The sequence below is a fragment of the Rhamphochromis sp. 'chilingali' genome (genome assembly GCF_963969265.1).
Source record: "Rhamphochromis sp. 'chilingali' genome assembly, chromosome: 15".
Taxonomy (NCBI): Eukaryota; Metazoa; Chordata; class Actinopteri; order Cichliformes; family Cichlidae; genus Rhamphochromis; species Rhamphochromis sp. 'chilingali'.
In genome coordinates, this window is record NC_137942.1 from 8,218,234 (window position 1) to 8,237,191 (window position 18,958).

An 18,958-nucleotide genomic window follows, 5' to 3' on the forward strand; every position below is an offset into this window, starting at 1 on the left:
TACACATGCTAGCCCATTTCATTTGTATTGAAATTAAACAAAATCTTACTGCAATTAACTACTGTTTTTTTAATTAGCTGTGATTGCGATACTATGAATATTGTCGATATCTTTTTATATCTATGGCTACATTATGCCCTATAAACATTAGTGAACTCACTGCCTACAAGAGAAATATAGTCAATTAAGAAAAACAGCAGCTTCTTTTTTTTGTACTTCTTGCATATTATATTTTTAATGAATATAAATATTTGTCTTAATGTTCAATACATTTTTAAAGTTATTGTTCTGTTCATTCTTATTGCCATGAACAATTAAAGCATAGTGTATTCATCGTGTTTGCAATGTAAACCAAAGTAGTTGCCTTTCCTAATTTATATATGACAAAATGCATCTCTCTATTAAATCAATGCTAATTTAGATCAAAGCCACAATGTTGCATAAGCTACAATGTTCTGTTTATTTGGCTTTTCTGCATTTTAAAGATTCATGTCATGAATATAAGCGTTGTTGTACAGTGCGCATTAGGACAGCATCTTACGTGTTACCTCATTCCAGACATCACATGGATCAACCTCATGTTTAAAAAGGCATCGAACACTATACAGCTGCTTCAGATGACAATTTTTATTGACCCTTGGCTAAGGTACTTTAACCTCGACTGACTGTGCGGGCCTCAGCTAACCCACTTCAATCTGTCTGCTGTTGTCTGCTGAAACAAAGAGGATTACCGTTAATCTGGTCTTAATAACAGCAGGAGAGCCTACTCTACACAGCACTTCAGAGAATAGGACTAATAAAGAAATCATGAGGATCAAACAGAGAACAATTACATCTAATAAAATCTGTTTTGTTGATTGACTACGAGAAAGCGAGCCGACGCAGGTTTTGATTGGACACGATTACACTTGAATGTATTTTTTAAGAGCAGCTCAACAAATACCGAAGTTTAATAATATAACCACGGTATGATGTAATTAACCCTGTATCGCTGCATTTAGACTTGGTTTTAAGGTTTCCGCCATGAAATTCATCAAACAATATAGATCAAATGATATAATTTTAACCTCAGCACTTATTAGCACCACTTTTAATGCAAGACAAAATTTCCACCACTTAATTAAGGTAATTAAGTAACTTGATTACAAACGGCAGCTTCCACCCTTGCTGACACAAGCGAGCAGAACCCTGCATGTATGAAATGGGTCTGAGAACCTAAATGGCACAAAGGCTCCTGATGAGGTGACAAAAATAGGTTTGATTATCAAAGAGAACAAAAACAGGATTTGATTGCAGTAATGAGCGAATGGTTTTAACAGGTGGAAGTATAGCCGGGGAAGTGTACAATTTGCAATCCCACCTCATTAGTAAGCAAATGAATTCAATCACCTCTCTTTGATAAGCGGCTTGATAAATCCCTGCAAAGTGGTGTCTGGCTTTGGCTGCAGCAAGCAGCTTTAATAGGTGCAGACAAACAAACCCCAGTCAATGAAGCTAGGGCTCCACAGGGAGTGAAAAGTATTTTTTTTGTACTGGCTCCAGTAGCTCCACAAATTTTATTCATATGTCCCTCGAGAGAATAGCTGCAGTATGCTTGTGTTCAACAGGAGGGTGGAAGTATCCAACGGGCACGGCTATGTCAGAAAATGTAAATCTAACAAGACAAGCTGGGTCTTCCATGGAATCTAAAAGAGTGCCAGGGCAGCTCCTTGAGCCCAAATCATCTACAATCTACAAAATATCTGATCCCCTGCTGAAGTTTGCTCCTTTACAAAGAAATGAATGCTCTCTAATTTTTATGGAGAGACAGAGAATATTAACCACAAATCCAGAAAATGTCACTTAAAGTTAAATTGGTGTTTGATCACATGGCTTAGTAGTTGGCAGTGAATCTTTTGTTGGCAAGCAAAGCAGTAAGACCTTTATTGTAGTTGGTCACCGGTTTACACACATCTCCTGAGGGATTTTGGCCTACTACCCTTTACAGAAACTTTCTAAATCCTTTAGGTTTCCTTACTGCTCCTTGGGATCTTGAAACTTCTGCTTCCTAAACAGATTTCAAAGAGGACTGAGGTCTGGAGACTGCTTAGGCTACTCCATGAGCTTAATGTGCTTCTTCTTTAGCTACATGTCATGAGACAACATCTTGCATGGAGTGCAATTCATGGTCATTTTGGTCACATCAGCTCACCAATCTTCTTGTTTATGGTCATTCCAGCCCTGTGCATATCTACAGTTTTGTCCCTGACATCCTTTGACAGAATTTTGGTCATGCGCATGTTGGTGGAGAGGTCTGCGTGGAAGGAATTGATCTTGTGCACAGCTATACACATAATGGGTTGAGATCAAGATTATTTGTAATTGATTAATTGTAATTGTAAGTGTCCTGGTGCAGCCACAACAACCTGGTGCTGAATGCCCAGAAGACAGTGGAGATTATTGTGGACTTCAGGAAGCACACAGCCCCACTCCCCCCCATCATCCTGACTGACACCCCCATCACCTCTGTGGACTCATTCCGCTTCCTGGGTACCACCATCACCCAGGACCTGAAGTGGGAGCCCACCATCACCTCCGTCATCAAGAAAGCCCAGCAGAGGATGTACTTCCTGAGGCAGCTGAAGAAATTCAACCTGCCAACACGGACGATGATGCAGTTCTACACTGCAATCATCGAGTCCATCCTCACCTCCTCCATCACCGTGTGGTACGCTGGAGCCACTATCAGGGACAAACAGAGACTGCAGCGTGTTGTGCGCTCTGCTGAGAAGGTGATTGGCTGCAGACTCCCATCTTTGCAGGACCTGTACACCTCCAGGACATTGCGGCGTGCAGCTCGGATCTCAGCTGACCCTTCTCACCCTGGACACAGTCTGTTTGACCTGCTCCCCTCAGGCAGGAGGCTCCGGTCCATTCGCACCAGAACCTCTCGCCATAAGAACAGTTTCTTCCCCTCTGCTGTTGGACACATGAACAATAACCATATGACTGTTCCCACCACTAACACATGACCCTACGCTGTGTTCACTGCATCATTCCATGTTTGGCACTGATCACCACCTGCACTCATGTATATATCTTTCAACGTAGCACTCTTAATTCTTATTCTCATGTATATATCTCATGTATATCTCATGCACATATCTTCCCACGTAGCACTTTTAATTCTTATCCCTACTTTTATTTTTTTCCATGTCTATTTAAGTGCTATTTATGACACTATGTTTGCACTGAAGCACCGCAGCAATTTCCTAATGTTGTAAACCTGCTCAACATTTGGCAATAAACCCCATTCTGATTCTGATTCTAATCTGTTGGAGCCAGAACTATATGTGGGTTCTAGGGGATCAAAAACATATATTTTTCTGGATTTTTCATTGAGAAACTGTTCATTTCTTTAGTAAATGAGCAAATTTCTAAGTTCATCAGGGGATAAAATAATCTCCCCCACTCTACATGAGAGATTTTCACCTAGATGAGAGAGCAACACTGTAACACCATTACTACCACCTGCTGCACCACTCTGTGCTCCCATAACAGTGTCCAACAGCAGTATTTGATCAATCACTGGGACTGCAATCAGAGAGAGACACAATGAACTAAGCAACAGACACAAACAGAAGGATGACTTGTAGATAATATGGATCAGATGAAGACCTAATTCTCAAAAAACTAATGTGGTCCAGAGCCCAAGCAGCACAGATCTCAAGTCTCATTCTCAGCACTGTCTTCAGTGAGGCTGTGACATTTGAGGCATCAAAGGCCAATCGATATATTTGTTGTGTTAGAGAGGGGACAAGAGTGCAGCATTTGAAAACAGCTTAGACTGAGTCAAACTAATCTCCGGGCAACAAATCCACTCTGCAGCCCTAATCAATTCGTTATACGGCGTCTTCTCGAATACACATTTGCACCTATGCACAGACGCGCACGTGAGTAAGGCACTGTGATGATTAGCTTGTCCCATTTAATCATTTCCTATTAGAGACACCTGCAAGGTTGAAACAGTCTTATGTGATTACGTGTAATCACAGAAAATGTCACATTTGAATGATAAGCAGCATGAGAAGACGACATGAAACATGATGCCCTGCATTTTTACACCATAGAATTATTAACTTTTCTCATGCATTTGAAAAAAAAGAAAAAAAAAAAAGCTTTTCTTGTTTAAGTCTCACAAATGTGTGAAAAAAAAACCATTCACACAAGGCTCACACATAATTATGCATATGCTGCGCAGGCGTATAAATACAAGCACCCACACTGGGCTGTGGGGGGGGGGGGGGGGGGGGGAAAGCCTATCTACTGTGGATAAAAGACATCCCTTATCAGCTTCCTCATAGAGGAGCTGGGAATGAAGGCATTTACTCAAATGAAAGAGCAGCTTTTGGAGATAAGCCGAGAAAGACGAAGCCCAACTAAGCTTTCAGATTGGACTGGGCCTATAGAGGGAACAGAGGAGGACGGGAAAAAAATAGAGACGTAAAGGATGGATGGACAGACGGATGGATGATAGATGGGTGGATTGTTGATGAAGTGATGGGAGGATGGTGTAGGCTCCTTTTTGGTGATTTTAAGTGCAGTTGTGTGAGGCAGATGTGTGCATACAGAGGAGGAGTGTGTGGCTTTTGTCTGCGATAGAAGTGCTTACATAAAGAGTATTTAGAGGATGTGGGTGTAAAAGCTATTGTGTTGACCCCAGTATTTAGTCTGTGCAGGCGTGCATGTGCTTGTCTCTACCTTGTGTCTATCCCTGTGCTCAGAGCTGGCCCTGTCTGCACAGTGAGCTGGCACATCTTCTCCGCTGCACTGGGCTGTGAGCTGTGCTAGAATAACCCACTTCAAAGACACCCATTGTCACACACTAATGTGGCAAACGACAGCTAGCACCACAGAAATCAGCACACACTGAGACTGGATATTCCCTCCGAGTCTCTGCGATGGGGGAAGAAGGGTGGCGTGGGTGGGGAAGGGGGGGAGCGAGGTTTGTTCGCAAACACGCTGCTGTGCCAACATTAATCATGTAGACTCTCATAAAATCATTAGAGCTGATCATTCCCAGTCAGTCTCTCTCCATAATGGCTCGGTACTGATGACAAAAAGCAAGAATGCCAATTTCTGTAAGAAATGCAAGCCAACACAGTCACACACGGACACCTTTGTACTGTGCAAAAATATCAACATGGAGAACTGAGGCAGCTGAACTAAACAGAAGGCTTTAGATGAAGAGAGCTTTTATTTTACATGTTTTATATATAATTATGCCTGCACTTTAGTTTGATTCGTAGAAGGGAATGCAGGTGTAGTTCTGTGTGTGTGACAAAAATTTGCATACATCATTTTTTATTTTTGTATTTTTGTACATCACAGGTTGCGAAAGTGTTGTCCCCTGTACACAGAGTCTGTTAGTTTGTATGTGCGTCACAGTGTATGCATGTGGTTTGGAGAAGTGGGTGCTTGTGAGTACAAAAAAAATGCTTACTATAAATATTGGTAACTGCATCTTGGGTGTGTGCACAGAAAATACAAACCACACAATTAGGTAATTGCATTTTGTCAATTGATTTATGTATATTCATTTGTTGTTTGTACCACAGCTGAGTTTGCTGAGTTCTACCTTTTCAGTGATTTGCTGAATACCCCCAATCCTTTTTAGCCACAAATATTTGAACATTTCCTCAAGTGTATAATTTATTTCCAGTGTTTACTATTTGCAAACATAATTGATGGAAATAAGCCTCTAACAGCGAGTGCTGATAATCTTTTTTTTAAATTTTTATTTCTGTTGAAGGGCAGTTCATCGTTTTTTATGTTTTATAGATTTGTTGTCTTTTTATGACTGAAAAAAGTCTGTAATAATTCCAGTTTTTCTGTAAATTGGTGTTTGTGCATGTGTGCATATAGGACAATGACTGGATAATAATTTCCTGCCACTGTAGTTATTATTGAGAACACTGCACTGTTAAACGCTCATGAGATGGCGTACAGTACAGGTGAAGGTCACCATCCTGACTGCTGACAAAGAGCTGGAGCAAAGATAGCCATTAGAGCTGGATCACTGCATCTTCTGTTTACACTTCCAACCATTTACACACTCGCTGCACTCTATTAAGCCCATTGGACCCCTGAGAATTGCAGATTGGTGGTCAGGGCATGAGGTTCTGATGGCTGGATTTGACTGTAAAATCGATGGCCTTTGTCTATATAACTGCACTAGCATGAGGATCAGTGGCTGTGAAAGTAACAGTCTGATTTGAAGACCTAGAAATACACATGGAACAAAGAGAGAATTGAGAAACACAGATTAGGAAAGATGTTCCATCTCCTTTTTAGGTTTTATTTCCTTTATGCTCATTTATTCTCCCTGTCTTCTAATCCCCCAGTCTGTTGGTTTAAAGGCCTTTAGCTCTTCTGTCACTCATTAGAGTGAGAAGTAGAGGTAGTCACAAGTAGAGGTCAGAGCATCAAGTAGACCAGTCACCCACTTCAGCTGAAAGCTGCATTACCAGTTGAAGAATTCACAAGCTCAGAAAAATACACAAATACACACAAGCACAAAGTGCAAGTGATGTTTTGCTGTTTCTCTTCAAGGCCTCCATCTTTAGCCTCAGCACCCAGGGAATGAGAGGCTAAATGGTGAAGTTTTGGTGCAGAGTGCAGCGTGGGAACATTTCTCATGTTGTCAGAGCTCCCGCTGAGGCTCACATATGCCTACAGCTCTCAGCATCCAGAAGCCATCACTCCAGCAGGCGGGCCAATCAAACCCATGCTGTCACTTCAGTGAAATGACTTGAACTGGCACTCACACACAGGCAATTTCCCCACGGGGAGCACAGGGACAAGAAGGAGTACATACGAACCATGCGTTCAAATGCTACACACGCAAAAGAAAACACACGTAGCCCTATAATGTGCCGCAACAGAAATCAGACTTTTCCACAACAGCCTCTGTTACAATGAAAAAAATATTCCAAGAAAAAGATCTAATGAATCTAATGAAAGAACCAACCGAGGAATCTGTGTACAGCTGTGCATTCTTTGCTTTTCTCGACAACTGTTCATCCAATCTACCTGAAGCTGACTCCTGGGAGGAGGCGATAAAACAGCACCCTACCTTTTCCAAATAGTGGCTACAATGCCATTCACACTTGGAGAAGGTCTGCAGAAGCAGAGAATAACTGAAGTGTAACCAGTTGTACTAATACTGTACTCCCTGGAAAGAGAAGCGCAGAACTCTTCTGTGCTTGGGAATGATTGGCACTTGAATATACCTGTCTCCCAGATCACTGGATTTGATAGTGATTAGGCTTAGGGAACTCGGTGAATAGAGACAGGTCCAAATTTGGCCTCATTCTGCAGGTCTGCTTTGGAACAAGAAAATAGCACAACTGAAACTCCTTGTTCTTCCGCATAGGGCGGCCAGAGAAGTAACTTATCCAGGAGCTCTGCCAGCTCTCACATCAAGGCCATTTTCTCCATCTACGATGATAAGACCGTTTCCACAAGGCCAATAAAAAGGGACATGGAACTTGACTGACTGCCCAACCATACAACCACAAGTGGACTTCTTCGCTTTACCTTTTGCTTGCTCTTACACTGTAATTTGAGCGGAAAAAAAATCATAATATTGTCTTTAATTTTGCTAAATTGGAAGTTCAAACTATTTTCAGTAGTCAAGAACAAATCACTACTGTAATAATAAATTCTTTGACCTTCAATCTTTGCTCTTTGCTGACCTCTAGCTTGTCTTAACGCTTGCGTGCACATCCGTGTATCCGTGTAGACAAAGCTTATTATGCTCCTGCAGCAGTCTGCTCAGTCATCCTGTTCTCCAACCTACCTAAACATCATTTGGTCAGAAAGATTCAGTCTCAACATCAAAATGCGCCCACTCAAATGTGTAATTTCGCTTTGATTTATGACATGCAGCATTCCTTTTATGTATCCAGTTACATTTACATTTTCTCTCAGTAATAGTGGAGATAAATCAAGAGATGCCCAGCAACGTTTGCAGGACACTTCCCTCAAGGAATTTGTTCCAGACTAAAAGTGTACTCCACTAAGTACGACTAAAAATAGACAGTTAAAAATAATAATAATAAACAGCGATTATACTTCTTGCATTAATCATGACTTCACTTGACCATCTAAATGTTCAGTCTGAGACTCAGGTGTATTATGTTAGAAGTGACTAATGTAGCCTTAAACTACTAACTTACTCCAAAGCCGCACTTTCCTCATTATTAAATTTTCATCTTCAGCTTCATTGGATGTTCTGTCCAAAGACCCAGCCCTTTTATGACACATAAAGAATTCCATCAAAGACTGGAATTATTATCATTATTAATATTTTTTATTTATTTATTTCGGGGGATTTTTTACACTCTAATCTCAAAAGTCCAAACGCGCCGTGACAAAACACACTGCATTATGATTAGAATTTCTGACTCACATATGAAAACACCATATCATCACAAACTACTCTAAAAAACAGTAAACGCAACAGCTTGACAATGTGCAACGACGTGAGAGTTTCTACGAGAAGAATCAGTCTTTAAATTTACACCTCATGAACTGATTTCTGCTGGGAAAGATAAAATGAGATCAAGATTAGTGACTACAGCAAAAAGCAGTATGGAGAACAAGAGTTTTGGAGTAATAACACATCCCATTGTTCCCGTTACCTGGAAGCAATGGCAGCCCGGGACATTAAAGTGAAAGATTACCTCACACAGACATCGACAACTGCATAAAAGTGGGAAAGAACTTTACTCCAGTGGATAAAACATATAAAATGCAGTAAGATGAGAAACAATAAATATGAAATAATATACTATTTGTGGCAGCACTCTTTCATTTCCACACAAGATTTTTTACATAGATGATGCAGATTAATAGGGACTGAGGTAATGAAAAATACAAAAGTCACTTTAACTACAGATTTGTCATCTGAAGTGAGGTGTTTGTTGGGCTACTAAAGTGGGTTATTTGTCTTCTCTGGGCACATGCCTGCCTGCGTGTGTGTGTGTGTGCACGTGTGAGAGAGAGACAGTAGGCAGAGGTGTGCTGAACAGAAGCTGGAGAGTTTCCACCTTCGTCCCTCTGGTCCGTGAGGGATGAATGAAAAGACAGGAGGCTCGGGAGATTCATCCATCATAATGAGTGATGAACACACAGACACACACACAGAAGAGCACTCACTCCGTCAGTCCAGACAGGGGCCCACAGCTGCTCTAACCAAAAAGACACAGTCGGCGTAACACACACTCGGGAAGAGCTTGTTCGTTTAATCGGCTGATGGTTTGGTGATGGCACAGATGCGTGGTTTGTGGGAAATGAACCAATGCCTTTTCATTAACCTCCTCATTTACATCCCCTCCACCTGCACCACCACTTCAAACAGCCATTGCTCCCTACTGCTTAGAAGACCCTGCAGCTTCTGCAGATCAAAACTAGAAACAAGTCCAAGTGGACACTGACACTTCAAGGTCAAGCAATACAAATGAAATTATACATTCAGCTAAAATCTGGAAATCACAAATAGTATGTTTATGAATAAATCATTCGTTTTACTTAAAAAAAATACAACTCTACTTTTAGGGTGTGGCCAGTCCACAATAAGTGGTCGCAGTCTGTAATCCTAGCCCTGTGTAATTACCCCTGATCAACCCTGGGACCCCTTTAGCTCAGATTAGCCCTGCTTCCTATGCATCCCCCACCTCAGATCCCACAGACAAAAAAAAGGTTGGAAGTGGAAGAATGTCGCCCACTCCCGAAGAAGCCTATAATCAGCTCTCCCGCAGCCCTGCAACCTGTCCCCCGCTTGTGCGGATGATGGGGGTGTTGTGGATGGATGAGTGAAGTAAGACAAAGTCAAGCCCCCACTACCAGGTCTTTTGCTCTTCAACTCAATACTGAAATATTCAATATGAAGAGAACTGTCTGTGTCAGAAGACAGCAACACAGTGACTAATAATGGCCATTGTCCAGTAAAGGCTGTTATCTGGAACTGAGAAGAAGCCACTGCCGCCAAAGCTCCCCAGTGACACCCCAACTGGCTTTTACGACGACATAATGGCCGAGAAGAAATCAGCACAGGACAAAGCCCCAAGTAGTTAGGGCTCCATTTGACAGAAGAGCAGTTCTTTATGAGCTGACTAAAAGGGCGAGTGGGAAAGAACGCTGACGAGAGAGGGAAGAAGATGGTATTTCAGTAAAACAGTTCAGTGTTGGAAGCTTTTGGTGCTCCATGGACGATAGTTTTTACTAGTGTAGGGATTAGAAGGTTGCATTTGTGACATGGAGTAAATATCTAGAGAAATGCTAATGCGGCATCCATTTGCATGAGTCATTTGCCCATGCTCCGAAGCCATTTTAAGAGCACCGGGATCGCAAATCACCACACAGTCACACTTATGGCGGGAGCCATCACATCCAGAGGTCTGACACAACACTATGAGTGCATTTCTTTTAGATCTTTGTGAACTGGATGTTTTTCCCAAATTCAGCTACATTTTCTGTTTATTTGTCTCTGAAAGTGAAATAAGGAGTACTCATAGAAGCACTGATATGCAATGCAGGAACAGTTGCATTTTGTTGAAGAAAGGTAAGACTGCACTGAGCCATGAACATGCTTTAAATCAGGATTTTAGATGAAGGACAGGGGCCCAGCAGCTTGGGTCCATTAGTCATTCTTTGTTCAGCCCATACACACAAAAAATACACCTCCATTGAGATTGAGTTAATTATGCAAATGAAGTTCTCTTTTCTGGATTTAGTGGGACAGCTTTTACACTAATGCCTATGCCAATTTTATCAGATTCAATCAAAACATACTAGTAATCATCAAAGCTTTATTTTTAAGCCCCCAAAAGGTTGAGATCTTCAAACATCACTACTTGAATAGTTCAGGGTAAGCTGGTCAATTTTATTTATTAATAAAAAAATGAACAACGAGTTGTTTGAAGGCACACTGAGACGTCAGGTTAATGACGTCGTTCTTCACAACGAGCTTATGATGCTTATTATCAGGAACTGGTTTACAAATGTCCACTAATTATAGTCCCCCCCCCCTCCCACACACACACACGCACGCACACACACACAAGCAAACGTATTTATTTTATTTATTTAGCTGATGTTTGAGAAGGTCATTTTTCTCAAACAGACTGATGTTTTGTTTTGAGTTTTTTTTTTTATTATTACTGATGACTCGGAACGTTGTGACGTTTTAAATGAAAAAAGAACAACACCATATTAATGATAATCTACGGTGGAAGTTTTCGTGATAAAAGATACAAGTTCCATCTATGGGCCGAGAGGACTAAGGAGTGTGAGGTGTCGGTAACTCCGAACCACCCAGGACGCACACTTTTGGTTGAGCTTCATATAATCTGATAGAATAGAATAGAATAGAATTCAACTTTATTGTCATTGCACATGCACAGGTACAGGGCAACGAAATGCAGTTTGCATCCATCCAGAAGTGCTTTAGTGATATAGATATATTACAATGCGGTGATTGTTGATGCACAGTCATGTAATCGACGGCGCACAGGACATTCATGAATAAATCATAAAAAAAGACACTTCAAATGGTCAACTTGCGAGCCCGATAAATGACTGAATCCCTGGATTTTTCATTTTTCCCGACAAGGACTTTTAGCGCGCCTGCTCCACATAGTGTGTTTGCATTAACATGCTTTAAGATCTTTTTTTACCCATCGACACTGTTGCAACGCGAAATCCTGAAACGGTTGTATTTGGAACCTTTCAGGAATCTTTCGTGTATTGCTTACTCAGCGCAGCCGCGTTATCACCGGTAAAGTGGAGAACTGTAGGTGTTTAACACTTACCGATCAGCATCGTGGCTCCAGGACCGTATCTGTGAGTCTACAGCTCGGCGTGTCACCTGCCGTGAAAACGGTAAAAAAAAATAAAAATAATAATAATAATATTTACGCACTTTTATCCCCAGAGAGCGAGGACAGCACGAAGGTGCGAACGGTAGGCGTACGGCACTTAAAGAAGAGCCTCGGAATGTGCTGGAGCCGATTTTAGAGGACTTGTTTCCTCTCCTGTCTTTCCAAAGACAACTCTTTTTGTCAACACTGTATCCTTTACTCCCCCGTCTTTGGTGACCAATTCCCAGGAAATCTTAGATCCTATTGATGCGCGTTCTCCTCAGTTAAAATCCTATTGCTCGTGCTGCTGCTCCGCGTGGCCTGAAGGAGGCGAGGGATAGGAGTGTGGTAGCGAAGCTGGGTGTAATTGCCTGTTTCTTCTCTCTCTCTCTCTCTCTCTCTCTTCTCTGATGTCTCTCTGAGTTCTCTCCTCCTGTCATCCTTTCCTCTCCAAAGTCCCACATCTTTCTCTCTCCTCCCCTTGGTGAGCCCCTTTAACATGACAGGGCTGCACAGAGACAAGCTGCACACCTGTACAACTTGGCAACACATTAGCCATCTTGTCAAACTTACTGCTTTGTAGGTCAGCACTAGGAATGACGTTGGCTTCAGATATGTTCTGCCATGCAGCCTCAGAAAAACAAAGATAAATTAATCAATAAAATAAAGGCAGAAGCAGTAAGCAGGTCTGGATAGAAGAAGCATGACAGGTGCACGGTAAACATGAAGGGAAAGAAAAGAATATTTTCTGAGACAGGTTTCCGTTCGTGCTCTCATAAGTATGATTTGTGCGCACTTGTCAAGGCAACTGTCGTGTGTGCACTACAATGTGTGAGTGAGAGCAACGTGAGAGTGACTGCAAGTGATGGTTTCTCACAGCCGTCTCTTCTGCCAGTCTGCGCCTCCTTTGTGTCTCTTCTTGTCGATGCATCATTTGGTGAAGCTGACACATATTCGGGGATTTGAAATTGGCTGCGAGAGCGCAGAGAGCCTACTCGGAATTAAATTTCTGTTTGTTCAAATGGCGTGTTGTGTGTTATGTGTGTGTGTGTGTGTGTGTGTGTGTGTGTGTGTGTGTGTGTGTGTGTGTGTGTGTAAGTAGATTGTGATTTGAAGGGCCTTGGTGTAATGCTAAGCTGTCCTGGAGCTACGCCAAAGCACATCTCCCAGGGTGCTATCGGGAACTTAATTACAGCATTAAATTGCTCCCTCTCCGCCTCTCCTGCGCTTGCAGTTCACTTCCTCTTCGTTTCCATTTTCGCCCCTTTCCGCTTTTCTACTTAAACTGTATTTCTACCTAATCATATACTTTGTCTCTTCTCCCCATCTGTCTGTCTCTCTCTGTCTATATTGTTCCTCTGCTTCTAGTTTATTCAATTTGCTGCTTTGGCTGAAATGCCCACTGGTCCTTGCTGTGTTCATGTCATTGTGAAGAGGGCTTTCAGATGTTTTTTAAATTGTTCCTGACATCCGCTGTCCAAGTCAAAAATAACGTGTTCATCAGCTGTGTCTGCTGTCCATTCAAAGGGTCTAATTCAACCTTTACATTAAACTGATACTATATACATGATGCTCTTTAACAGTCAGTTTGTCATGATGCTATTAAGAGTGCTGTTCCAAAGAGTAAAGCTGCAAGTGAGAAAGTGGAGCATGGCAGCAGGGAGAGGTTGTAGTGATCAGATTGCTGATGAAGAGCTCCTTTTTAAACATGAAATACTGTCTCTGACAGAGTGTTGTGCGGGGTGTGAACTACCTTTCTTCTCCAATCCAGGTTTCTGTTTCTTGCCATTCACAAAGGCAGCAGTAGACCCAGAGACTCTCCTTTGGGGCAGAGTAAGGGACACAGGGGCAGCTGGGCTGTTCTGTTGCCTCATGCCAACCATCAGCCTACAGGCTGCCATGCCAGAGCCTGGGCTAATTAGAAACACGGGAATCGCTCCAAGCTTTACATCAGTCAGCCTCAGCCAAGAAGATTTGTTCTAGCCTATTTGTTCCATACTGTATGTTAAGAGAAAACAATGTTTACACCTCTCTGAGGGACTAAATAAAAGTCAATTTTTCCACCGCAAAGCCTATGTGTATTTTTAATAATATATTGAGGAAAGGCTCTTTTATAATACTGTCCATTAAGGACCTTTTGCAGTGGCTTAATAATAGTTGCTCTTAGCTGCATCACAAGTCAAGTTCTAGAGTAAATCTATGAGGCTGAAAAATGAAATCGGAGCACAAGTGCCAAAAACTGCAGTCCTTCAAGAGGCCACTTGAGGCTGGCACCAAAAGTGAAACTAATCACATAGACTTCTCACCTTTACAGCTGAAATCAATATGTTTACATCTCAAATGGGGGTAGGGAGGAGGGACAATTATAATTAAAAAAAAGTTGTGCATCATTACAGGCATGGCCACTTAGATGAGGGGTGAATACAGAGAAATGTAACTCGTAGCTGTCGAGTAGGTCTTGACTAATTTGAGTCACTAATTAGACCTCTTTTTAACTACCTGAAAAATAATATTCTGGCAAGCTCCAAGATTATATTAGAACTTAAAGCTTATAATTTAGAATTTCAAGACCCCCAAAAACAAAGATAGAAAAAGCATTACATCTAAAACTGAGTCTTCCAAACAGGACCTCACAAATCAGTGAGTGATGTCACAATGTCTATGCCCTCCTTTAATATGGCCTAAAGTTGGTGTAGGTAATTATATTCAGCTTTTGAGTCCTAAAGCAATTACAGCACTACAGTGGAAACCCATGCCATGAACCTGCCAGCACACAGTTCTTGTGCTGATGTTAATGCCAGAACAGGTATAGGTGACAAGGAAGGAGTCCACACACTGAGAACTCAGTAGTTACTGAGTGAGCAACATGCTGGCTGTAAAACAGCCTGTTTCAGTTTAAGCATTGTTTTCAATTAATTGCATTCTCAAAAAAATGTTTTGCCTCACTCCCATTTCTTCTTGTTGCATGTTGAAGCTATACTCGAAACCTTCTTAACTCATTCACTGCCAGCCATTGGCAGTGAATGAGTTAAACCCATTGACTCATTCACTGCCATTGACGGCTATAGACGTCAATGGCAGTGAATGAGTTAAGATCCAACCATGCAAATTATAATTTTTTGCCACTTTTCAAGTGGTCTTAACCTTCCTGCCTTCTTGGGACCTTTTTGTGCCACTGCTATGTGTTAAATGGCTGCCATTTCCACTGTGTTCAGTGGAATATAACCAAACTTGCCACAGGATAGTTTTTACCTGTCAATGTTAATATTCCAGTGTGAATTCCTTAAATCAGCCTAAAATGGCTGAGCAGCAGAAATCCCCACACCCATCACCCTGGGGACCATTTTCTGCCCATTGACTTCCATTATAAACGCTATTTTTCAACCCCAAATTATCATCATATGATTTTATTTTTTCTTCTTTTCTTGGATGTCAATGAAGACTCAGGGCCTTGAAGTTTTAATTTTTAAATTGCAAAAAAAATGCAAAAAAAATAATGGCAGGTCAAAATGTATGTTGGTGCCAATCTTTGGTCCATCTAAAGGCCTACTTATAATGACAATCACATATTACTTCAACTGGTTTTTTGTGGAAATATTTAGTTTCGTTTTTTGGTTTTTGGGGCTTATAACACAGGGCGCTCATGTAATAACACTGGGATTTGAAGGGTTAAAACAACGAAAATATAATTAAAACTTTACATGAATATTTCAGGGAGAAGTAGTTTTACAAGGTTGGCTAATTTAAAGTGGAATAAAATATGGATATATGGTCTTTTTATGGCGTGGCTGAGAATGGTCCCTAGGGTGATGGGTGTGAGTTTTTTAAAGGATGGCAGGAGGGTTAAACTTTTGATTGGGACTGTATTAGAGAGCCTGATTCACTGTGTCTGTTTTCTTCAATTGCCGTACACTGGTTTATAACATAAATTTTAATGTTTATTTCCAACATTGGTATAAGAACAATTCTAAGTCAACTGGATTCCAAGGGCATAAGCCTAAGTGAATTTATGACTACATGTAAAAGTCAGGGTGAGTTGCAGGGATTCACACCTTTGATTTAGTTCTGGCGGAGTGATCTTTACTGTGTTTGACTTGACAGGCTGTGGCATGAACCAAGAATACACTATGACCAAGTGAAAATTGTAAAATTAGCTCACTTAACTAGTGAAATTTCCATCTAAATTAAAACGAACAAAATCAAAATAGCCTCACATGGTGAAGCTTTTTCTACATGCTTAAAAAACACGATGAGGAGCACAGATACATTTCCACATGAGTGGAACTTTTTTCACATTGCCAGCATTTTCACTCATTTATGCCTAAATGGATGTAAGAACAGATGGTCTCTTAAAAATAAATACTAGATTGACTTGTCAGGATGATACAACATAAAGGAGTTTTCTTTTTCATGATTATATTGTTCAGACTTTTGAGCCATTTGACCTCCTTTGTCATTGGATCAGTGTTCAACTTGTTCATTTCAAGTTGCTACGCTATACACTGAAAAACAATGCAGGAAAAAAAAGTCTGACATTACTGTTCCTTTGTGAGTTGCGGGACAGCAAATCTGTAGTTAACACTGGTGGACTTGCTGCTGAGAGCCAAGTATCTATGGTGATGAGTGACAGATCCTGGAGAGGAGAGAAGGTCAAGCTGTCACACTTAGGTTTAATGAAATTGTGTTATCTTTCCACAATTGTGTTCTTTTGTACACCGTCTGGCTCTGTGTAAAGCCACAGATTTTTCACTGGAGTCAGTTGTGAGACTTGGCGATTTAAAGAAGAAGATCAGACATGTTGAAAAGTTTGTTTACAAGTTAAAAAAACAAAACAAAGAACACGATTGCAAAAGAAACATTTCTGCTAAATGTGACATATGCACAGAATATGAATTGTTGGCTGGTTACATTGCACGGAGGTGAGGTGGAAACTCCAGAAGAGGTGAGCAGCTTGTGATTATTATGCAGTACGTGTAAACGCTGTAGAGTGCTGACAGTGTCGCTGCAGTGGGTTGGGTGGGTGGAGAAGTGTGGGACAAAGAGCGAGTGCGTGATGAGTGATCAAGACCTGGTGGAGGAGGGGGTTAGATGTGAAATATGGAGATAAATGCTGTCACCTGACAGAATGATGGCGGTGTATCACGCCATGCAAGCCTAATATCATGTGACATCCATTTAGCCGTGGCATCTGGGCATCACTACAACATCCTCTTCTTCCTCCCTTCTTCACATTCACCACAAATATCACAACTTCCATTAGTTATTAACAGATGGCAACAAACAGCAAGAAAGACTCTGATGGGAAGTTCATCTAGTCTCTCAACAGCAGCCTGATCAATACCTGTCAACGCTTGACAGCCTTGTAATGTCCACCTTTTTGTTTTCCAATATGCGGCGGGGATGTGAGAGTGCGATAAGAATGGCACCGCTGTTTTTGATGAGTTGTTTGTATAAATCTATGAAAGCATGAGGACGAGAGCTTGGGAGTGTGATTTACTAAGAAAAACAAATGCTTTTTCGCAGCCCTTGAGGTTAATGGATATGATGCATAGCTGCAGATTATCTTCTTTATTCTGTACAGAAGTCATTTTTTCTGTAATTTACTGGACAGCACAACAAGAAGTGCAATCAAATCTAACCACAGCCATGCTGTTTTATGATCCCAAATACATGCCAGAGCGTAATGAGTGACAGGCTAATTAATGAAAAAGAAAAGAAGTTAGCTCTGCCTCTCTTTCTCTAGTGTTCCAAGCCATCGGCCTCCTCAATTAGAGCTTTCTCTGCCAACCTGCTGCTGAGGCTTGAATAGGTAATGGCTGGCAGCAGCAGAGGAGGCTAACAGCCATCGCTTTCTCTTTCTAAACTAACAATAGTCCTCTCCTCTCTCATTCCCTTCCTCCACAAACAGTTTTCACTCTCCCCCTTTCTCCTTAATCATAAACTTTATCTCTTACTCGTTCTCTCATCTCGCACGCGCTCCTCTTTGAAAGCCTGACACTAAGCTCTCACTTTTTAAATTGACATCCATGGATCTCCCTCTTTCTCAATCCCTCTGTCAATTTGCTTACTTCAATAGCATTTTTTTTCCCTCTTCACTATCTCTCACTAGACCCAAATCTCTTTCACGCCCTCTTTCTCTAACAAACAAACAAATGAATTGAAGAGCACTGGAAAGGAACATCCTCAGAGCGTAACGGCCATGCCGGCTACCTGACTGACTGACTGAAAGAGAAACCAACTAAGTGACAGAAAGACTGACAGCAGGTTGAAGGAACACTGAGAAGGTAGACTGTGAGGCGCTAAAGTAATTTAAAAATGGGCGGACAAGAAAGACAGATGCTGATGGGTGACAGTGTAAGATGCCCAGTCCCATAAAAGCACCTGAAGGCAAGTCTAAGAGCGGGCATTAAAGGAGAAGAGACCAAGTGTCAAGTTATTAGCTTGTTGTTCAGCTCACTGATGAGCTTCCCAGCTTGTGTCTCTATGTCCCTTATTAACATATACTGATTTGAATGACTAGCAAAAAGAGAAAACAAGCAAATTACATAAATTATACGACTACATGCAAACCCCGGGATTTAAAATACAATTTAAAATCACCCCAAAAATGAAAAACAGATACTAATAAGAGCACAAGTTTTTTTCAACAACATGCTGTGTGGTTCACCTTATCTGTCTTGATAAGGAAATGTGTTGTCATCATGGAGTGTCATATAAAAATGCTTAGTTAGCTCCCATCTGTGTTGTCCTTTGCAGCCATTCTTGATGCTGCAAAGGATTGCACCTGGGAATATTGTGCTGCCATCAGATAACAGTTCTGGTTTTAAGACCTGCAGTGTCTGCATGAGGTGCTGGAGAGGTGGCTGTGCAGATTTGTCAGCCTGGAAGGTTGTCAGCCTGTTTTGGACCTCTATGTTTAGTTTTCATTTCACCTGCTGACTCCTTTTGTTTTTCACTTCATATTTACTCACTAGTTAGGTTTGTGCACATGGACACACCTTGCACATTAATGATGGCACAATGTTAACTTTGAAAAAACTGCATTATTGATGCCC

General features: G+C 41.3%; 1 protein-coding gene across 3 annotated transcripts in view; it reads right to left on the bottom strand.

Moving 5' to 3' along the window:
• The window catches only part of znf385c (zinc finger protein 385C), a 163,541-nt gene that overhangs the window by 47,653 nt on the left and 96,930 nt on the right, over positions 1-18,958 (bottom strand). The window contains exon 1 of one of the 3 annotated variants that reach the window (XM_080904760.1): positions 11,856-12,267. The exons of the other annotated variants lie outside the window; for them this stretch is intronic. Within the exon in view, the coding sequence (XP_080760886.1) occupies positions 11,856-11,865 (10 nt within the window). The 5' untranslated portion in view covers positions 11,866-12,267. Of the gene's footprint in view, positions 1-11,855; positions 12,268-18,958 lie in introns of those variants that run through there. 3 annotated transcript variants of the gene reach the window in all.